Source organism: Argopecten irradians, chromosome 2 (genome assembly GCF_041381155.1).
Source record: "Argopecten irradians isolate NY chromosome 2, Ai_NY, whole genome shotgun sequence".
In the NCBI taxonomy this organism is placed as follows: domain Eukaryota; kingdom Metazoa; phylum Mollusca; class Bivalvia; order Pectinida; family Pectinidae; genus Argopecten; species Argopecten irradians.
The window spans coordinates 13,181,464-13,205,878 of NC_091135.1; the positions used below are offsets into that span (position 1 = coordinate 13,181,464).

The following is a 24,415-nucleotide window of genomic DNA, read 5'->3' on the forward strand; positions in this document are numbered from 1 at the left end:
TGTATCGATAATGCTATACATGTGTAAATAGCTATTCCTATATTCTCAGACTGTGAGAACGCGCAGATAAGTTGTAATAACTTGTGCCTAATATCTTGTTGCCTGTATACTCAACAACAAATGTATTTAACTCGAATGTCAAGACACAAACGTAGGAAGTCACCTCAAGTCTTACGATTGACGCCAAGCATTATGACCTAAGAACTCTTCGCGTGCTATTTAATTTCGTGTTATCTGCGGATGGTCAGAAACCGCAAAAATTGTTTTGCGTAAAAAGCTCTGAGCACAAATACAGTGGTATAATATAATGCGACCAAATTAACTCGTCGGGAAAAAGTCGTTCTGTATGGAAACTCGAAATTAAATCACCGTGAAAAATAGTTGGTATACAGTATCATTTCGCTGGAGTGGTGGGTCTGAGGATGCCACGTGAGATTACCATGACAACCAGCATTGTATCTCAGATTTACCATAGATTTAACCCGACATGTGACGCAGGCCCCGTATTCTCGAAACAAACTTATGCCAAAAACTGACATAAGTTATAAATTTTCATATAAGTATCATAAGGAGAAAAAAATTAGTGCATTTTTGCTTCGAGAAATCGAGGTTAGGTCAGGTGTCACTCATAAAGCAAATAACACTTACTCCTTGCGGAATAAATGGGTTATATTTATTGTTTACTGTCTCACGTGTACTATTTTTGATTGTTTCCATTTATTATAATAATCGTTTTTACGCCATTGTTGTTAGAACAGATTGTCTATCTGAACTGATCATATTCCAATAAGACTAGTCTACATTATGGATTTTTCTCATTTTTTATTATTACAGATGATCAATCTTTTTATTGGTATAAAAAGACATTTATTTCCCAATCGTTATTAGAGCGCAGCGAAAAGTTGAATTTAGTCTTCTTAATGCGTTTACATGAATGTACAAATGAAACACAAATGATGTAATGGAGGATAATTTTATTCAATCAAAATATGGCATGTCAAAAACTTCAATTATTGCTGTTTCTCATCCAACATTAGAAATAGTTAACCTCTTGATTTAATTATGTTGATATTGTTTGTCTACAATAGTTAGCACATTTCACATATTTCACAATTGATTATCAAATGCATATCTATTTTTAAAATAATTTTCATAATAAAATCATCTTTGTTAACACTTTTTGGAAAAATAATATTGGAAATTATCAATATTTATTTATTAAAAGATATTCTTCACACTTTTTTTCCCAATACATTTTCCTTTGTTTGATTTTGTTTTGTCAAATAAATAATTAAAAACTAAGGAAGATTGGTAATTGACCACTTACGTAACTTGATTGCTGATTGCTACAATAATTAATTAAACCTTCATTTGAATAATTTTCGATTTTCAATTAATGCTTAATTTGATAAAATTTTCTGTTAAAATTAGAATTTTCTAAATTCTACAAGCATGTTACAATCTGTGTTTGAATTAGAAATATGAAGATTATTTTGAGATCAGATGATATGGAATACTTGTTGTAATTACGTAAACCTATTACGAAACATGTAGATTATGCCCAATGTTCAAGCTATATGCATTAAGAATTAATTGTAATTACAAGGTTTTTTTTTGACAAAAATCACACCGCTAAATTAGAAAAAAATGCATAGACTTTGTAAGAATCATCTTTTGTCTCTACATTGAGCGACTACACATGATAAATATTATAGAACATATCTGATTATCAAATCCATCGGAGAGAAAGTAAATTTAGATATAACTAGATATATTGAACAAGGGGGAGTAACTCTTCTTTCCTTTTTATATCCAGGGGTAACTCCAGGCAGTAGTATAATATGAACTGCCAACACCAAACCAAGGTAGAATAATTAACAGATATATACAATAGTATGATAAGTTATTGCACGTTTTATACTAAAGTGGTGATCTAGAATGACTGACACGGCACTCTTTATAGTCACAGCAAGCTATACTGGTGTAGTACTGATACAAACATCTAGTCACGTAGTGACAAAATTATAATTTAACGAGATTTGTATATAATACTCATTGAATGCGTAGATATTTCGCATGATAATTTAAAACAAAGCTGATATTTTCTCTATCATTACATATTCGTGAGGTTTCATTCATAATTTCAACTATAAATATATATTCAAATAAAAAAAAGGTACAAAGGCCCCGTTTTTAAATTAGTTTAGTACAACTTTAGCCTTTAGCACAACTGAAACACATTAATGTTCACTTTCGGGGTTCGTTAAGTTTTGTACTTAATAAATAACCTTACTATTACTACTTCAGTATAATCACATCATCTAAACTTTGTTTTCTGAATATTCATTACGATAACATACTATTTTTGGATCATTTGCGCTAGTACTGAAAAATAGATTAGAAAAAGAAATGATAATCATAGATGGGACGGAGTTAAAATTAGATAATGTGTAAATTAAAAATGTCGAAAAATAAGCTCTTCTGAACACGTATCTACCATACACAAGCTCCACACATATATCTACACTTTCATTCAAGTTTTCTCTATTTCTCCATATAACAAAATAAGCCTCTAACTTCCATTTTATTGTACATGTGGCCAAAGTGTCCGTACAAATTTTCTGAAATAGCTTAGATTTATCTCCATAGTGCTCTAACAGCGTTTCCATAGAATGAGTTTAATATAAACCATTCAGTAGAACTTCCAAATCAGTTTCAGGACAATCAAAATCAGCCATTCGACTTAAATGTGTTTAAATATTTCTATAAAACAAATACTTTGTTGACTAGACATATAATGTCAGAAGTGCACGTATGCATCTGGTATACTTCGGACACCACATCCATACCACCGAAGACCCTGTGAAATCATATTAAGTTAAAAATCTTTCCGTTGCTCGGTTCACTGTCTCATTTTATTGGTCTTCAAATAATCGGGGTTTTTTTTCTGGTGGGACCCAGTTCATTAACGATCCAGGGTTAAGGTGCCTGATTCAGAAATATAATTCCCACCAGAAGTCACCATTACCAATCTACAGGGCATGCAGTTATTAAGAGCATGTGTTCTCATTTCTCGTAGCACCAACTAACCATTTATTATGCATACACGATTGTCAAATTCACGTGTTGATTAATTCCAGTCCAAATTCATTTTCCATATCATGCACTATTTCTAAGCTACTGTCCCGGATGTTACTAGAGTTACTGTCCGTAGATGATGCAGAATCCACACTAGACCGCGAGGCGGCGCTATTTGCTGACCTGCGCGCCCACGTAGATTCATCAAACTCGGGTTCAATGTGGATGCTTTTGACGGCAGTGAACTTTTCTTTCCTTCTTAAAGTAATGTGTTTCTTGACAAATTTGTAGAAACGCCTGGAATCATCTCGAATCTGAAAATACGAAAACAATAAAAGTATTTATAGAAATAGTCACGATATGATTGAATTTCAAGATGAGTGAGCTGAAAGTACATGTATTATATTACGGAATTTTTAATTGTCATAGATTTGGATAAGTTACATCCTCTCCACAATCACAATAAGTATCTTTCCACGAATAGCTTTGTGCTAAATCAGATGTTACGACTGAAGACAATATAGAATTAATAGAATATTGCATGGGCGTGTCAAGTGGCCAGCAATATCTCAACCCAAGTGAAAGTTTTTGGCTAATCAATCTGAGACTTGGCGAGGGTTGGTGGTCAGAATCTTTCACGAGGGTTTAGGTATCCCTGACCATTTGACTGGCCCATGTAAGATTCTTTTTTCCCATACTTTAACGAGAAATGGTGAAAATTCAGTCGACATGAACTCGCTTTTGCCGCATGTATTTATGACGTCACTGTCTAGCGCGTGTGAGCTGTCTTTTTCCTACCCCGGTAAAAAACCGATTTAACTTTTCCCTAGCAACCGCGGTATAACCCTGTCAAGTATGGGAGAAAAGTGCATCTGATCATGTCTTACCCCGCCCATCGCTTCAGAGATAGCTTCTTTAGCAGTTCTTGACTTCTGGTCTGTTTCCATAGAGATGGGGCCGTTCTCGTCAGAAACCAGAACGCTCTGCAATTCCTGTAAAATACAGAATTGAATCCTATTTGATTATTTCTTTTAAATAAACTATATTCAATTCCTATATTAAAAGTATGTCGCAAAGTTACTCATGTTTCATTTCTTTTAAATAAACTAAATTCAATTCCTATATTAAAAGAATGTCACAAAGTAACTCATGTTTCATTTCTTTTAAATAAACTAAATTGAATTCCTATATTAAAAGTATGTCGCAAAGTTACTCATGTTTCGGAAAATTATATCCATTCCCAAACGTGAACCAAAACAGTTAAGCAAAAGTATGACATATTCGATTACAAAGAGACAACTACAGTGCTTAACTGTTAAGAAAGGGTCCTCAGTCGATTGTGGTACTCCTAGACTAAGACTCCTAACTCCTAGAACATGTCACCAGACGAATGGTTTCCTACTTACACTGGGTCTTCCCAGAGCCCTTAGACATTAATTTTTCATTTATTGCTTTCTATCCGTATACATTTATTTTCTCGCACTTCTTTTGATTATGTTTGTTAGATTTTAGTTTAATTATAATGATTATAAACTTTTGACAAACATAGTTTGGGTGTAATGATGATTTGATACTTTATTACAGGAAGAGCGTGTTCATCTACGGTCCAACAATGTGTGTTGCGTAAACTTCAGTGTCCCTAATTTATATATATATTTCGAACTTTGTGAAATAATCACGTTACCAATTTTTTAAAGACTCACACCTTTGCATGTCCGTCATCTTTAGTCTCCGTCTCATTTAATACGATTTTATTTTGTTCTAACTGACACGAATTCTAAATTTTCAAGTGGAAACTTTATCGCTTTTTAATGCTTTTAATTCTAAATTATTAATGCTTTTTTTTTACTTTTTAAAAAAAATCAGGGTGTATAGATTTAATACCAAACAGGTATATTTCGTACCATAGTTAATATTAGATAAGATTTATATTTTTTGCTAAAATTTTACATTATTCTTTTCATATCGATAATTCCGCTTACCTTTAACAGGTTTAGAACAATCAGATGATGAAATTAATACTCCTCGTGATATTCCACAAAACTAAAACGTTTTGTTTAATATATCCATGGTGATGATAAATCCATGAACACAAGTTAAAAGACTGAATTAAATAACAAAAGTATACATGAATAATGACCGTTATTCCGAACTGAGCCAATACACATCCGTCCCCAGTGAGACACAACACGATTTGTGCTAGGTTTACCTGTGATTCCCCTACACAGGTAAAAGTTTTAAACCACTCTGTAATCACGAGAGCCGCTAATGATAGACCGGTATTGTTGGATACACCAGTGTTTACAATTCAGATTATTGTACTTATTGGCCATGAACACACTTTGGACAAACAAAGCGATGATTTCTATGTATTATTAGCAGATTTATCCTCTCTATGATAGATTTGTGTATTGAGAAATCTACATATTCTGGTACTTATACAGCTAGTCAGCGTTACTAAGGAGGCCCTATATTTAATACACAGTGTTTGATGAGCAAGTGTCAGGATATGGAACACACAGAGTAGAATATTTCCGTCGGTTTCATATGTTTGTCATCAGCAACAATGTCGCTACGGTTCACAGCGAAATGTAAATATGAAAATTGTGATTCATCTAAGTATAGACAGAACTGCATTAGCAACAAATCCAAAATGTCCATAATTAAAATATACAATTGTCCCATTAAGTTATCTAAGGACATGCATGTAGGGGTGTTTGATATTTACTTACCTTGTACCTTCGATCTAAGGTGAATGGCTACACCTACATGATTATACATGTAATTATAATTAGATGTCAATTTTATATTTTATTTTTGCGATAAAAAGAAGTAACTTTAGTAAGAGCACAATTTCCTTCGCTTCTTATGTACTTTTTGATATTTCCTTAAAATGAGGAGGAGGAAAAAGCTGAAGATTTTCAAACTATTTAAAGAATTTATCGTATAAGAAGGGAAATAAATCTTCTGATAAATATGTAGATTGAGGAAATTTTTCCCCACATAACATTGACAAAGTCTTTAATCGTAATAACGTAAAATCGTTTTTTTCTGATCTATATAGTATAATCACTACAATCTAAACGAGACTTTGGTATTAGTCATTTTAACCATTGAATCATGATATCCTCAGGCTCTGTAAACAATACTTTCAGTATTATCAAAATGTTTTGTTTTGCTATCAAAAGGACACCGACCACTGTACGCATGACTGTAAGTACCAAAATGCATTTGCAAATATTTGCTGAATAGGTACGGTACATTTGTATGTTCTTAGTATTTGTTGGATTAGGATCTACGTGAGTCAGCCATATGTTCAAACATCACAAAAGGGTATTTAACCACAAAACACCTGGGTATTTCAAATTCCGGTATAGACCCTTCATAAATATTAATTTTCACATCAAATAAAAGCGTCGCCGTCACATTTATACCTTTGTAACTGCACCGTTATAGCATTCATTCTGTAATATTATTTTGTTTATGGTGACGTACACTTAAAATGCTATCTTCATCACGTATATGGCTATGTACGTTTAAGAAAAACATTAGATATACTGAGCTTTAAGATAATTCATGAACTATTTTTAATGGTAAATGTTGAAACCTTACATCTTTCTGTCGGTATCGCACTTTCAAAGTGGTTAATATGAACAATAAATATAAATCTACTAAATTGAAGTCACCTTTACAGTGTCCCCTTTGTGAGTAATTTACCAAAGACTTGCCAAAAGTCAGTGATTTTCATCTTGGTACCACCATCTATATGTCTATATTTAGCCATAGAAACCTGAATTTTCCTTAAAGGAATGATAATGATTATTAAAAACATAAGTACCACATGTTCGATGTGGTTGAATCGCCAATTTATCGTCACTACCGTTACAACACATGCTGCTTACCTCTCCCACGTAATTGTCAGTCAGCACACTGCTGAGCTGACCTGCCTCATGGTCAGAACAGGTCATAGTTGTGTCAGTCATTTTGTTTATCCGTTGATGAATTATGAGTAAATTAGTCTTTACAGAAATAACACAACATCCCTTTGTATAAATCGACGTCGTCTATGCAGCAAGCCAACCAAGAAAATGATATTATTAAACAATTCGATGTTGTTACTCTTACATTCAAACACGGATTCAAAATTTTGAAAATCGCTGTTCACTCTTATGGATAAATTAAAGTATGCCTGATTATATGACTGCGGATTGGATAATTGGAGACCAAATCGTCGTAAACAAATGACTCATTAATACCCAATCAGTGCATCTCTCGCGTCAGTCCCTTAAACAATGGCTGCTGCACACTAAATAAACCTACGTATATATTTATCAAGTACCGGCCTCTCATAAGGTATTGATGAGGTCTAGAAATCAACGTATTGATTCCTCACACGCTGATCAGAAGATAGCATGATTGACACGTACAATTTAAGGTGATCCACAGGCTAACGATGTTTACGTTAAAGTGTGACGTAGTTCTGTCCTAAACTGGCGTCACATATGTGATCTAAACAACAGATAAGGACGTGTCGATAGTCGACCATTGGTGGTAGCATGTCTGCATGTTAGGTGCAAATCTGATTGTTGTTATCAATAACACCTTCGAAATAAAAATAAACTTAGGGGACTAATAAACAAACAAAAACAAAAGACATATGGGTATACCTTGTCAACATCTATTCAGGACTAAACTTATTAGGTTTGTTTCAATATAAATATTTGCTATTATTCAATTATTGTATAGCATACTGGGGAAAATGAATTTTTAAGGCACTTACGTTAATAAAATGACCGCCCTCAGTAGATATCTACCATTGCCAATAGCATATCCATTATTGAATCTAAGCCTAAAATGAGTTTGGCGTAATTGAAAGATATAAATTGAACAAGTGATATAATTCTTTTATCTGTAATAAATGTGGTCAGATCAAACACTTCACTGAGTTCACTTTTTTACAAGGTGTGCCTTTAAGTTATGATTATAGAATTACTGTTGGATATTTGGTAGATTTTACATGTTCACCAAAGAGAATGACTTTAGCGTTAGAGTACCGTACGAGGATTGGTTAACTCGGGAGTTGAAGATCTAAGATTATATGCATTTCCATCCAAAGAGTGCACAAAGTACGCGTTGACTCCGTGTTTACTTAGATTACGACTCGCCTACACTCTTTATCATAACAAACACATATATACAGCAGGTAAATAAACATATCCATTCCACCTTAAGCTACTTATATAAAATCACCTTATATTAAAATCTGGACGACGCTGCTTATGATGTGTACCTGAACTCAAGAATGGAAAATATGTTTTCATCAAGAGGGTATCATCGGATTTATATAGTAAGAATGGCATTTTAAAACTGGTTACTATTTATTTTTCCAGGTGGGTAGTTTTGATGGTGATCGGCTTTAAAATATCGTTTTATGATGGATAAGATTACTTGTGAGGTTATTATACAGAGGGATCGGTTACGGACTTCATAACAAATATCTGAATGAGATGACGTACCCCAATCTACGCACAGTCAATCAAATACATCTTTACAAACATTGTATGTGATTATTTTTCGTTTTAGGTTTCAGGTTGGAAAACCTCGTTCATCTGTCAAATAATTTAATTGGCATGTACTAATGATGTACATGCTTCCGGTCTATATATGAAATGATATCTTTATATACACCTAGTATTCCGTGTTCACAATTTCCCATGTGCAATGTCGAAAGCCGAAATTGTTTCAGAACATACTTTCACGAAAATATCAAAGCACAAAGTTACACATTTTCCTTGTACACCACAGAAAATACCATTATTTGATTTTTCTGACAACTGACACCCCCGCGAGGCGAGGTTTGGTATAGAGACCATATTGTACGAACTTCCCCAACCCGTACAATGGTTTACCTTACGATTCGACTCCCACAGAGCAAAAATTATCCACTATCAAATTACACCCGGTATGTATCAATTCACTGAAGTCCATTTAAACTAAGCTATTTAAAAGTACATTGTTTAAATATACACTATATGCATCATCGAGTTTCCCTTTGAAGTGATTTACAAAATCAACTTCATGTAATGAAACGTTAGATTATAATATTCAATTTTAATACAAGTACAATACAACGCGATGTCGACCGCAATAAAAACTCGGTTAAATTATGCAATGGATTTTGCCGGTTATAACTCATCGTTTAATCAATGTCTAATTGATGCTATTCTTAGAACATATTGATGGAATTTTAACACTTTTCATGGTTGATGAATAATAGATATGTCAGATGCGTTCTCAAGCGGAGGAAGGTATCCTTTATTTCATTGAAATCGTCAATTAATAGACAAAGATTATAGCTTGTTGTATATGCGTTATTATACAATGTCATCAGACATAGTAATCGATAACGGTAATCCTTGATAAAATCAATATAGAATGGATAAATCCGAATAATGTTTAACATTACACTGTGTATACTTCCATCAACCTCCTGGCGGCTATAGCTAGGGACCACTGCGGAGTCATTAACAGGTACTGGTCTTTGTCGCTAATGTTTTGTGGAAAGAAGAATGTTCTCTTCCTGACACGTTCAGTATTACCATTAAAAGGATCCTAACTTAAACAATTCAAACTATATTAATATGATTTGATAAACAGTTCGATATCTAAACCAGAACGGTATAATACTGTGTTTATATTTAAATGGCACTTTAAAGGCCCGTCGTGGGTGACACTTTTGTCGTGCTGGAGGTGGTAGCAGAGGTTTATTGAGTTTCGTGACCTCTTTAATTATTTTAACCAGGACAGTTCAAGTACAGAGAAAGTCTTATTTACGGTGTTCGGTGCGAGTCTGAGCGTTTGAATATGAACCTATCCTAGGTTTTACGGCTTTTTCCTGAGTTTGTAAGAGGTAAATTGATCTTAGTTAAAATGATATCCCTTCAGTATTCGTTATAAAATGGATCAGATGTTCTTTAGGTAGTATGGACATGTATTCAGCACACTAGAACGACAGAGTGATAGATACAAAGACGACCGTATCACAGAAGTCTTCTAAAAGTTTTTTTTAATTACTGTTCATAAAACAGGACAACTTCTCTACTTTCGATGTTAACTTAAACTCATTATATTCTCTAAAGATATAGTACATGTCAACACGACCGCCTGAGTATAAAGCTCAATGATACTCGAGGTAATCGATCGATTGAATTTGAATCACGTTCAATTAATGGTAAAAACGCAAGCCAAATATTTAAACAACGCTTTTTTCAGTACTGTCGATGTGAATGTGTAACTTGCTCTTCAATAAGACTGTGGACGGGCGTATTACCATAAGCTGATGAGCGGCTACCCCCTTTGAGCTCTTTTTGACAGGAGTGAATACACAGTCAATAAAGCACTGTCTGGTGATTTGAATAACTGATCTAATTCACTCCCGTATACCAGCTTGGTCTGTCAATACACCTAAATTATGATCTACGTGTATTGGGAGATCTATAGCTGTTATGATAAAAAGTGTCAAAGGATTTCAACATAGATGCTTTACAACCACAACCTTTAAACACGCCCAAACTTATCATAATTATTATATAATAGGAGTTTTTTTTAACATTTTTTGGGGGGATAGGGTAGTGTAGGTAGATGGTTTTTTTTATTTATTTGTACAGATCAACATATAACTTGTAAACAATGGTCATTCCTGAGCGACCGAAGTTTGGTAGGTTTGGTAGTGCGGAATGTCACGTAGTATTATAGAGGAAATAAACACCGCATAAGGTAAACACATGTTAGGTAACATGCACCGTTCTATTTAGAGGGTTCGAAATCTAGATCCACAGTAGAAAGGCTAGAGGAATAATTCTAACGGAGGGAAGTAACTCTTATAAAACCGCATATCCATCAGACGGATTCGGAGTGGAACAAAGGGAAGTGACTCCAAAATCACATACCAGCTCCGGCTGGCCATTACAGGATTCGATACAGTGTATCTAAGCAACTTGCAATAATTTAGTTTTATTATGATGAGTTGCACAAAAACCATCAACCAATAGCGTTAAATCCTTAAGAACAAAAAGCAATTTACAGCTGTTCGCAATATTATGACCTGCGAATGATGATAATGTCAACAAAAACTGATGATTCCAGGCTACTTATTCGTTAACTGAAATGGATAGTGATTATGAGATCAATATAGAAATAATTATGGAACAGTTTGAATAATTGATGAGGGAGAGCAGGGTATCAAAAGACTAGGTAGATACATTGAATCATAAAATCACTGACTTTATTGATATATTATCACACATTTTACCTCCCGCAGCTTCAAGCTGCAGGGGAACCATAATTAATTAATACATTTTCTCTTTTATACATGTTTTTTAAGTTTTTTTTCTTAAAGTTGGCACGACTTTCGTATATACCATATCTTAATTATTCATTTATATCGACAGTGACCGATTCTCTTTGAGAGTAGAGCTTGACTCTGATTTGACCTCGATCTGTATGGTGTCGAAGAAATAGAAAACGTTTAGAACGCGAGGTCATCTTCGTCCAGTATATCTATTGAGGCTATGCTCAGATATAGAATAGTGTCTAGCCGTTATCTGATAATTGTATGACATTGTATGTTCAAGACAATTTAAATCTAGTGTGCATCTGTTCGGTAGCTTTATTGTATTTCTGTACTATTTCATTAATTTACAAGTAAACATGTTGTTATATTAAAACTGATTAACAAGGCAGATCTATTCAATAGGAAGAAATACGCAGTTAATGAAAGCTGAATAACTTTTTAACAAAACCATAACGTTTTGGAATATTAATTGTAAAGAACCTATTTAACCTAGCCCAACAATACACGATTTATTATCGTGCAACATATTGTGTCTGATATATTATCCATTGTATCCTATCTCTGAACCTCTTTGTCGAGGCTTGCTTTTCACAATTAATGTCTAAAACTGATCGCGCTTTGATTTCCTTGTTTATTCCTTACCAACTACAATCAACACGTCCTTGAATAACAAGTACTGTTTAAGAACGTTAAATAACAATTGGAATGCAACAAATACATACAGAATTGAGGAACAAAACAATTAAATCACAATTAACCAAAGCACGCTGGTATATTTACGCATGCTTCCTGATTTGTTTACACTAAAGTTGATTCTCGTGTTTACTAACTCGAAGATTGGTGTCCTTTCATGTTTATGGTCAGTTAAGATGTCGCATGGAGGTCATTCCTTCTGTAAACAAGAACAGCCCTCAAAAGCACATGAATTAATAAATAACTGATTTACAATATACTTTGAATATATGGATGTGACTTCTGATGAGTTGACCATCTCTCTAATACTCTTAATCCATCTTTTTTTACATGCATTAAAATTGCTTTAGTTAGTAGAAACAATTAACAATTTAAGATCAGTTGTATTACATCGTGTCCAAGAGAAAGCCAAAGCCCTAATATACCTAAAACATCAATCATTTTTGTTTATCATATTTATCTAAATAATCCGTACCAGTATAAACATCAAACAGTGTTGATAAACAAGATGTTTACGGTCCTCGTATAAAAACCGTGTTTATGGAGTAATAAAATATGGACCAATAAAGTAAATCTGATCTTAACTACATCGACTGACTCTATCTATACGGGCTCTAATAAATGTATTGGTCCCTTTGTGTTCATCTGGTTTTAAAAGACACCAATTACCGTTTATTACCTAAACCACTTACTGAATTAACATCAATGTATTTACCACATGCACCGATACAGGCAGTGTCAAAAGGGCAATCAGACTCTATAAAACACCACCTAGTCAAAACATACATATGTTTTTGATTATACTATATAACATGGACCGGGCGGACCTTCAACATAATTACATTGTCCAATAACCATACGTATGATGTGTTAGGTGAACAACCTTTCTTTAGTACCTAAAGGACCTGCCCATGTTTTGGCAGAGGTCAAAGGTTCCTGGATAAAATTCAACTCAGGGTAAGACCTAGAGATGAAATGTAGGTGTTAGAAACCATTCACAACACGTGACTCAGAGGTATCTAGACATGTTAGAAAATTTTACTTACTCCGAAAGAGTGACCTATACGTGGAGAGCTTATGGTAAAATTTCAGATACCTAACTACTTGGTTATTGCGACCATTAGGTAAGGGTCAATAGCAGAATATAGATTATTTAATCAATTAGCTACCGCGCTACCTGTCTATAATGAAGCGATTTTATCACAAAACAAATAGCCAGATAATAATGGTATATAAATACGTAATATACAGTTCTGTCGATAACATGGTGTTAATGGTTGTACTTTTGTACCTACAGACCAATTAGAAATCCCTTTGATGTCGTAGATGGTAAGAAGTCATCTTTTATTTATTTCGCAAAACAATGTATATGACAGCAAGAACCGAACCTTTCCTAAAGACATTGGTGCTTTAGTTAACATGCAGAATATCAATGTTAATATCTTAGTGATATCGTTGTAGAAGTGCGTATTACAAGAAATACCCTAGACGGATCAAAGACAGTTTTTGCATTGGTATCGCCATCCGCAAATCGATTTAATTTTCAGATAAACGGTGTTATATTCTTATTGTACATAGTTAAACTTTCCGAATGACATTTGATTTCTACGTATCCATCTTAAATTTAAATGTACTCGTGCAATGTGTAATTGACGGATCGCCAGCTGTCAATCAAACCGCACGTGACTTTGCATTTTGTATTGTGTGTGCTACGATGTTTGCTCCGACATTGAATAGAAACACGTGCGTTTGTGAGCACGAGGCGTGGCTATATTACACCTGGCGATCGGTCAATAGGAGAGGAGACATGTAGCGGTCAGACCGTGATTCGAATTCGGGACCTCCGAACACTAGCCAAATGCTCTATCGAATGAGCTATCTGATCACTGATGATCGACCCAGTACAATCCCGCTATACAATCTTTATCAATTCATATGGTTTTATAAAATCATGTGTAAAATTTAGTTTGATTTCGTCTTTTCATAATGAATTCTTGTCTATGATGATATGAACATTTTTAATTTTCATATAATTTGTTCACAGAAGGAACGTCATTTATATTTTATGCAAAGAACACGACATTCTCACACAATGTAAATAACAACAAATGTACTATTCTATACCTGCTCCACAGGCAATGCTGTATGACAAACGTTAATTATGATAATTCAGTTATTACAATAGATTGTCTTTACGTTTCTTTGTTTTTTCTTACTCGGGTGTATCCTTCTGACCTGACAAGAATATAATAATAATGGTAGTTTGTCCTTCTGTGTCATCTACCGAAATATCACTATTCTACATCCACTATAGTACAAACGAAATACAATACCAGGATCATGTATATGTTCTAGTCAACATATTTCATTCTTCATTTGTCTATATCAATACATTATTGTGCTGGCTTTGTCAGGGCGCCTTGTGGGAGTCCACAGGGGAGATAACTGCGGAGATAAAATGGCTTGAGGTCTGGTAGTCTTTAAAAACCGTCAATGGTGGTGTTGGATTACTGCCAAACGTCCCAAGCAAAGTCAATTAATTCACACAGTTCAATTCCCTGACCATAGCGCTTAATCAGCAGACTGTCTGATATTGAATGTTGTTATCTAATCTTAACATTCCGTGTCAATTAATCAGTCTTGCACATTCATGTGCAAAATGATTACTCATTTAATGCTGTATGTTCGTTTACGGACGATTCAGCTCTAAATTGAGTTTGACTCTTAAGCCATTTTACATAAAGTTTTTTTCGCACATTTTCGCGTTTGAGATATGGATATTTTATTCAGCATTATACATTAGTTAATGTCTTTATCGTGCATAACAATCAAAAGATAATATAAATATTACGTTTTATGAAAAACAAAATATTGGTGGAGGGGTTGCAGCTGTCCTTCAATATTAGAGAATGAGCTACTATTTAGATATTTTTAAAATTTACTAGAAAATAATACCTTTCTTTGAACGTAAATTAAGGTAAATTTACATAGATGAACCGTAATTTGTTTTCTCTTTTTGAGCGCAAGATATTATGAAATGCCTCCACGTTTGATAGGCTATATAGTTCTGAGAGTCCTACGTTATATAGTATTCCTATCTACCTACGTTTACGTTAGTTATCTTGAATGTTTAGTCGCGATATAAGTTTATCAAATAAATTAATATAAATAAATATCACCTAATAAAATAGTAGTAATGCCATAGTCATACAAATATTAATACCAATTATCTAAGTTGACGAAATCACCACATGACCAATTCGTTTTCATATTTTTTTAGAATGTTCATGTGGTGTAGGTTTTAAAACAGTAGTCATACATGTTAAAACTGAAATGAATAAGGACAGATTCAAAATATTATTGACTGTATGGACACTTCTGAAAGGGGAAGTGAAACAGGGAACAATAGAGTTAACATGATTTTAATCGTCTGAAAAAATTCTGATTCCATTTTGGATGCATTCCAAATTAAATGTGCTTCTTCCTAAAAGTCCTGCCAACGTTGTAGTGGTGTTGTAGTGTATTAACTCATTCAACCATTTCGCGATTAATTAAATTAAACAATACCGGTCATTTGATTATAGTTTAAATTAATTAGATCAGAAACTTATTTTTTACTACGTGTGATCGAATGACATGGAATGATTTATCTTGGTTAAACAAGACATCTGCAATATTTAAAGTATCATTCTCTCAGTGGGATGAAATGTATCAATTAAAATTTATTCTGGGAAAAGTAGACAACAAAAGCTTCTCGACATTAAGCATTATAGATATAATAATATAAGCTTATCTTGCAGAATGTTTATGGAAATATTTTTCTTTTAATTAATTTTACTGTATATCGTGGGGAGGGTTGTAAAATGTTGCAATACGAAATTAAGTGGAACCCACTTATATTTTTAAGTCTTTGGGGAATTGAAATTCTAATTATCCAGATTTTAAAATTTCAAATAACCCAGTATTCCAATACAATTTGTATAGTATTCGATTTCAAATTAAGTGGTCACCATTGTATAAGGTTGTTCCTATATTGGTAATAGTAACATGTTTAACTAAGGTCATTAATGTTTTCAATATGAAGCATTCGTCTGTGATTAAAATACAGAGGGACAGTTGTATTTTAGTATCCCTGACATTCCTCTGTTGATTAATTATTCTATTACTCAAAGGCAAAGGTCCCACAAATATAAAGAGACAGAGCACGACCATACCATAGCCTCCCAAAACATATACACGATCGCACAACGTTATACATTGTATGCATTGGGCGCCATCCTTAAATAACCTTAGCAGTTAAGACGTTAAGTCGGATGAACCAACTTACCACCAACCAATCATGTAAATATTGATTAAACTTGCTTTATCACTCTCAACTTTTTCTTATCCCATTCACGAATCTTTTTAAGATTTTTTTCAAAAGAAATTATGTAAAATAATGAAAGTCGATAACCTGACTGAAATGATTGGAAAAAACGTTAACACGATATCCTTCATGAATTATTTTCCGTATAAAAACATTGATAGCGTTTCAAAAGGAAAAAATATTAAATCATTCAACTATTTATGTGTAATCAACCTAACAATGAAACTAGCTAACGTGAACTAGTTTTAGGTTAAGATTTTTTTTATATTGTGTCATTCGATATTCTATCCTTTTAGAGCGACACACGTTTGTTTAAAACGACACAATAGGTCGATGACAAGAGAAATAATTAACTTTATTTTCAAGAGTCTCAATGAATGTCTTCTGTTGTACACTTATGGTAATCAACATAAAAACCAGGCACAAGAATAAAATCATTATTCAAATGACGTCACAGAGTATAGACATTTCGTACAAGCTGATGTAAACATAATGAGGGATACTTAGTGGGGGATGTTTAACGAGGGTTATTTAAAACACCTCTATACAGGGTGGGGAACATCACACAATGTGTAGTCGGCCTTGCATGTAAAATATATTTTAGTTATATCGCCTATCGAATGTCAAGTTTAAATGGACGATCATCTATTTCTTATGCTGTAAAATCTATAAAATGTTTTACGAATGACGAAAAGGAAATTTAAATACAAAAGTTAAGCCTACTATTATTTGAGATTGTATTAGAACCTATGGCAACATAGTCAATATTTCTTTATCAAAAGACGTTATTGTTCTGGTTGAAATGCTATGAAATACTTATTTCATTTACAGGTTACCTCCTGTAGTTAGATTGTAACATCACTTAAAGTTAACAAAATATATGTTAGCAAGCATTGTTGGCGTTAATACAAAAATTGCAAAAGCAAGAAAGTAAGTGATTGATATTTTAGTATATGTTATCAAAGTCATATAAGATATACTACTATAAATGACACATATATTAAAGATCCAGTAGATGCTTAATGCTTATTGTTTCTCTCTTTGATTTGATGTATAAATTATATTAAATGAAAATAAAGAAGAATTTTAGCCAGAATCTAACACAATCTGTTTATAAATTGATTCATTAATAAATATGGCATAATATATCAGTATGATAGTCAGGCACTGCTGGCATATTTAACTATTCGAATTAGAATTAGAGAAGACTTTGGAAGACAAGGTTGTACTTCCCCTGAACATTTGTTGGGATATATGGTACCCGATAGAGCCAGACCATTAGTATATAAATGATAAGGAATACTAAATGTTACGAAGTGAGATTTTTGTCTCTGAGGGCTGTAAATTAAAGCATTAAAATGCAAGAAACTGTTAAAACGACTGTTTACCTCTAGCTTCATGTCGGGTCCATCATCTGTCGTAAACATGTCGAAGTTGGTCCTGGACGCACGTCCTTCCATGGCCCCATTTACTGTGACGACTTTCATGGATTCTGACAAATGTGAATGCAAATCCTCACTTATATTTCACTGATCTTGCATGTTATATTACGATTGGTTATTATCACATAAACACCTTCTTATGGCATAATAGAATTATACTTTCTTAATTCCAACCACACTTTTCCAAAAAGCATAGAATAATAGTAATTCAAATTGATGTCCACAACATTCCCTCTTTCTCGTTTTTCCGCTGATCTTTAGAGTGTATTGTTCCTTTTGGTAAGGTGCACTAAGACCTCCAGATACAGCAAGTACTCCAAATCACACCAGATTCGGCTACTTGTATGCATAAGGACTGTCTTGGATGTAGTCACTGAAAAGCAGTTGCGTTAAATGTCCCGGTCCGTCTTATCAATCACGTGACATCCTGACCTTTAACCCTTGCTGGGTTGAGTTTCCGAGGGCGCTTGACAACCTGACCTAGGCTCTATTCTTCTCCAAAGACAATGCCTGAAGCGCTTGACACACTTTTGATAAAAAGACCTGGTTACTAGCGGTGTCTCTTATCTACATGAGAGATATAATATTTTTTAATTACAATTGTCTACTTTTTGTTACGCGCGACATCGCTCTTATATATCGTTATCCGTACGTTAACTATTGTAAAAACAGGATATTATACATATCCCCTAGCGTACATGTTGAACATTTTTGTAAAGTACACGATTCAGTTCTTGAATAATTAATATGCGGCATTAGACATTTGCAATGAGGACCTGGAAGCACGTGTATTTATTTGACATGTCGTCTCTGAACGTTTTACTAAATGATCTTCCAATGAATGAGAACATTCCTGATAAATGTTAATAAGCCATCTAATTATTATTTTTTTGCGGGACCTCCCGATTGATTTTAATATTTGGATTATAGAAATAATAACGGATAATAATGTGAACCTTTATGACTTATTACTGCAGGAACTTTTTCTGGTTTCAACTGGTGGGTTATATATAATTACATTGTGAACGATCTTTCTGATGGACTCACATATTTTTTCTGTTGAATTGAAATGTCCTTACTGCATGCATCACTGATGACATTCGCTAAATACTATTTTGTTAAAGGTAGACTTCTGATATGGAAATGAGTTTTTTTTATACTTTGCTGTATCTTGACATGCTATAGACCTTGATGTGACAATCTACATTAACAAACCAATATGGAGAACACAATCAGGCGTAACTAACCGGAAGTTACCATAACTAGCCTCAAACCTATTTCCGGTCGACAGATCTCCCCATATTAAGCTCCAATATCGACCAGATTATAATTAAACTAAACATGGACATAACCGTATCATAAACACAAAGTCTAATTAAACAAACCTAAACTTGACACGATTGTATGATCCAACACCATTGTAATTCGACACGGAGAAATCAATACACTGTAATTATGTATAACTGTTTACAGGATTTGTCAATATAATTAGGAATCAAACAGAAAATTTGGACGGTTAAGTGATTTACGTACAGGCAATGTTATTTAAAAGGACGGTACATGTTTTGTCCAAGTACAGATCTACAGATATACAAATCCCAAGGGATTTACGCACTACATAAACCCTATTATCATCGTTGATAAATAGATTGTTTTGTAAGCGTTGTAATATTGGGATGAGAAGTGACGAAAGAAGAAACACGTTTGTAGATTAAGGATGTACTCCTCTGAAAAGTCACAATTTTCTTGTATTAAACTTTTTATCTCATATAGATTTTTAAAAATAGGAGTTCATACCATAACAGAAAATAGAAGAAAAAAATCAAATGTCCGTGTGCTCGTTTTTCGAGCTATTGCCACTCAAAGATACCTAGTTGACAAAATATTGGATTTTATGAGAATTCTGCCGTTTTGACCTTATACACAAGAGATTAAAACCATAATTTCCTAATGGAGTGTTTGATATTTATGAATGTTTGTAGAATTTATTTTCCAGCAGTCTTCTATTAAAATATAACATTTTTAAGTAATATGACTAATGATTAATATTCTCAGAATAATAACATATGCTACCCATACCTCTTAATTTTGAACTACAAAATGCACCACTTCAGCCATTTTGCCAAATTTAACCCTTTAAAGAAAAAAATTATGTTATTAAACGTTTGCTAATATTTTGCATATCAATAGGAATGTGTTATTCATTCTAAACCAGGCAGAAAAATGGGGGTCCGTGTGCTTAATTGTTTGCCCCATTTAAATTTGTTATTTTTCAATACTTCACAGTGAAAAATAGAAGTGCTCAAATACCCATTAGATGTAAAAAAAAAAAAAAAAAAAAAAAAAAAAAAACACACAAAGGAAAAAGGTGTATCATTTCACACATTAATGCTCAAAAATTTGGTTACCACGAACTCAGTAACGATTTACAGAAAAAATCAGCTCGATACTGCTGGCACAGCATTTGCATATACAAAATTTGCAACTGGCAACTTGCTACAGATATTGATAAATTGTAATTGAAAATCTCATCACTTCTTTGGTCTTTGTCGAAACGATTCATCAAAGAGACTGAAACTGAAACCTCAGAAAAAACATCCTTAAATATGAATTTCATTACATTTTTTAAACTAAACAATTTATTTATAAATCATCAATATCCAGTCTCCATATGCAATTTGAACGGGAGGCCACGGTAGTGAAGTTAAGAGGAAATAGAGCCATTCTGATCTAGTGCGAGAAAAAATAAAATGAAATTAAAACTTATATCAAATCGATCGCTTAAACATTTCATACGAAGTTGTCATCAAAACTAGCCAGTTTGTGAGACAATAACCTTGCTTTTATGCGGCGAAATTTGATACAAAATGGGAATGAACGTTATTTAAACACGCGCGATATTCAAGTAACCACGAATCGTGATTTTTTCTTTGAATACTACAAGACACGTATTGAAAGATTATTTAGTAGATTTAGGTTTGTACTGTACAAACAAAATATAGATTTGATTAAGTTTGCTTCAGTTGGTGACATTGGAGACAGGATAGTTACACAAGCGACACAAAAGTGGTACACACGGAAATTAAATCTGAAGTACTGCCATATTCACGCCTCGAACTATGGTCGAGAATTCAGTTTGACCCCCACAAAACTTCAGTGTGAGGTGAGACGGTCCATGTAACAACTGTATCAAAATGTCTTCATCCAGGTACAATGTTCAGAGATAGCCCTCCACATGAGCTATTTAGAACCTATCAATTGGCGTGTTTTTACAGAGAGCTGGCGTAAGGTCGTGGCTTATCAATGTCATTCACGGCAGTAAATACACGGGGTACATTCCGTACATATAAATACCCATATATATGGTAATCTGTAATCCCCCGCATACAGCAGCTATCTTTGACCTTGGCATACCGACCCAATGACCTCAAAAATAGTCTTTAGAAGGAAGTTCGAGAATATATATCACTTTGTGTGCTGATGTTCCTCTCCAATCATTTATAGCGATTTAGTTTATAGCAGGAAGCAGACGTAGCTATGTATCAGGCCTAGGTGTTTTACATTGGTCTGTTGGTTACTTAGGCTTAGTCTTTACCAATTCCAAGTCGTTAAAAGTGAGGACTGCGTATATAATTTATTGGAAGTCCTGTCAAGTTAAATTTTAAGAGGAAGTCTTTCTAGAATGATACAGGATATCTGTTTGGTTGGTCGCGAGAACATCCCCAATAGAGGATAAATGTGATTGATCCACCTATGGTATGATTCATAGAACTTCAGCGTTTCTGGGGACTCAGCGTCTTTCCAATTCCGCTTAATGGACGAGCTAAAGATTTGCCTTTCAATTTACGAAATAAAAACATATGTCTTGAAGTAAAAGTAATCCGACTCTTAACCCATTTGTTTAACAAAAAACTAACCAGTGTAAAATACATATGTAATGAAGAGCGTGTTGACATAATCAGGCTTAACACTTCAGAAAAAAACCGGACTTATTAATGAACTAGATAAATCATCGATGTGTTCCCTGTCAGTGATAGCAGGTGCCGCCATATGTCAACACTCCACGATACCCTAGTGTGTCTTCTATAACCAGATATGTGTCAGTGGGAGTCTGTGACCTTTGGATGCATTTCATGGATGTACCGTTACATATCAATACGGATGTTGTCGTTCCCGCTGTGCCTAGCTATATCTGAAGTACTAGATTATCAAATGCTACCGGACGTTTACCCTCAAACCCATCCAGACAACGGTTTACAGTAAATACTTGAAACAATACCAGAGTTACATCATAACAACTCCAAACAGTTTATTAAGATTATGACGTACATTCAAATGCAATTGCTTTCACGCTCAAATAGGTACCCTGTGGAGAACATCGGAAAATAAGAACATGGAAAACGATGGATTTTGCATTGAGAACCTATTAATTGGCCAGGAAATCGAACCCCGATCGTCTTGGTAAAAGTCAAATATATCATGCCATAACACACTATTAAGCAATAATTGCGATATCTCGGATTTTCATATACCGGGTATACGTTCATGCAAATATATCTTGTTTACTTAAGTATACAATATATAATACAACATAAACGAGGGTACCACTGGTTCTAGGGTTTTACAATTTCATGATCCTACCAAAAGAGCGACCGATTCATCGCTTAGTCCGCTTTAGAAGCTTTGAACGCAACATAGTTCGAAAAGTCCCACTATAATATGAGGAAAATAACACAATACTCTGTAACACGTTTTTCACATCTTTAAAAATTGAATACATCAATATAAGGGATAGGGGGGGGGGGGAGGAAATGTACATTTTCCCAAATCCGACTTCAAGAATCATTTTATTAGTCATGTCTATTTTCACAAAGAATGTTATAACTATCTTACTCCAATAACTATCTTGTGGGATGGTAATCGTTTACTATCCATGTAAGGTAGATTAGAGTGTCGTTTTATACACAATACCGAATAAGGAGAGACAACAAATACATGTTAAGGTTTACATACACACCAGGAGAAACAGTATTAAATACATGAGTATTCCAATTTAAATATGATTAAGACTTTGAAGGCATCCGACATCCTCCATATAAATCTAAAAAGATTATTGGCTATAACAGATTTATCATTGAGTTTTTACGACTGTAATCGTACGCAGTTTTGGTGTAATAAAATGAGCTCAAAATTAAATTAAATTAAAAAACACTTTATATGAAAATGTGATTTCAAATCGTAGATTTGGTAATTGTTTCAACAATGTTCTAATTCTTTTGGTCGTGTTTATTTATCTATTTACCTGTGCATTTCCCTAAGGTGTCTTTACGCTGCGATTTACTCAACGCTTTTGGTCCTTAGCAACTCGGACTAACTATCTGTAGGACACACCAAATTTTGAAGGGCTTTGATATTATAGATGTCTTCATAACCACTACGTTACGTCGTCTGAAAGGGTGAAAATGAAAGGGGAAAATTTACAACAATTCAGCAAATCAACAAAAAACTCTTCCAATACTATACGTAATGCGAATCGGTCTAACAGAAAGGACACATGGACAAACCTGTCCTCGTGTAGGTAAACTAAGATTGCTTTTTTGTTGGCTTGTGATATTTGTTTTAATTATTTGCACTTAAACATTACATAAATGTAGCATATGGTGTTTATTTTATATTAAGACATGCCTTAGTATAAGACATTACATATACCTTCATGAATTTAGATGTCCATCACACTGTTGTATTGTGCCATTGAGACCAGACATATCTAACTAGTTCACTATCGACAGCAAAAATATAAAAGATGCATATTTATATCATCGTCACAAGAATTGTCCTCCCAATAGGTAACAATTTACTTCATTCATCATCGAAGAGTCTAAGGATGAATATACAGGGTAATTTATATAGGGTTATTCATTTTATGTAATTAAAATTCATTAATTGTTACATCAAAAACGAAAACGAATCAAGCAACAAACAGTGTCTCTACGTAACAATAAGTAAAAATTATAACAAAATAGCGATTCCATTTGAGATATTTTGATAAAAGCTATATAATGAAGATATATCATTTAAGAAAATATTGACTTAAGACTGAAGCAAGTTAAGCAATATTCATCATACGTCTTCCATGAAGTATTAGCACTGTCGCTTTATCCACCGTTGGATATGTCATAGTGAAACTGAATGATTTCAGGAGAAACAACTGACTAAACACAGGCCTACATATAGTTTCGACCTTCCTTTGACGATAACAGAGAGCGAAACCCAACTTTAAAGTGTAGTGTTATTCGATTCTTTTGATGTACATGAAAGGGCGAAACTACCTGTTTCATGTATTGTTTCACACAGTGAATTCAGCTTGTTATGACATAGCCCAGACGCAATGACATCATTAATCATTAAGTTTATTTAAGTCAATTAAGTTTTTGCATTCCTATAAATAGCATGTTCTTTGAGTAATTTAGAAAACAATACTTA

General features: G+C 33.7%; 1 protein-coding gene across 2 annotated transcripts; it reads right to left on the reverse strand.

The window, feature by feature from the left end:
- Positions 1 to 1,577: 1,577 nt before the first annotated feature.
- On the reverse strand, positions 1,578 to 24,335 carry LOC138314512 (uncharacterized). Of its 2 annotated transcripts, XM_069254873.1 has the most exons (5): positions 23,642 to 24,335; positions 23,235 to 23,380; positions 17,879 to 17,982; positions 3,966 to 4,070; positions 1,578 to 3,392 (listed from the first exon to the last, which is right to left on the reverse strand). In XM_069254873.1, the coding sequence occupies exons 3-5, from the start codon at positions 17,975 to 17,977 to the stop codon at positions 3,120 to 3,122; spliced, it is 477 nt and encodes a 158-aa protein (XP_069110974.1). In that variant the 5' UTR covers positions 17,978 to 17,982; positions 23,235 to 23,380; positions 23,642 to 24,335; the 3' UTR covers positions 1,578 to 3,119. The 2 variants fall into 2 exon arrangements, with proteins under 2 accessions (XP_069110974.1, XP_069110976.1); XM_069254875.1 differs by lacking the exons at positions 17,879 to 17,982; positions 23,235 to 23,380; positions 23,642 to 24,335 and adding an exon at positions 6,981 to 7,797.
- Between the last annotated feature and the right edge of the window lie 80 nt (positions 24,336 to 24,415).

Coding starts and splice junctions, on each gene's coding strand:
- LOC138314512 (XM_069254873.1), bottom strand. CDS start 17,977: ATGAAAGTCGTCACAGTAAATGGGGCCATGGAAGGACGTGCGTCCAGG. Junction 4,071..17,878: donor GACCCGACATGAAGCTAGAG/GTAAACAGTCGT, acceptor TGTATTTTACAG/GAATTGCAGAGCGTTCTGGT. Junction 3,393..3,965: donor TCTCTGAAGCGATGGGCGGG/GTAAGACATGAT, acceptor TCGTATTTTCAG/ATTCGAGATGATTCCAGGCG.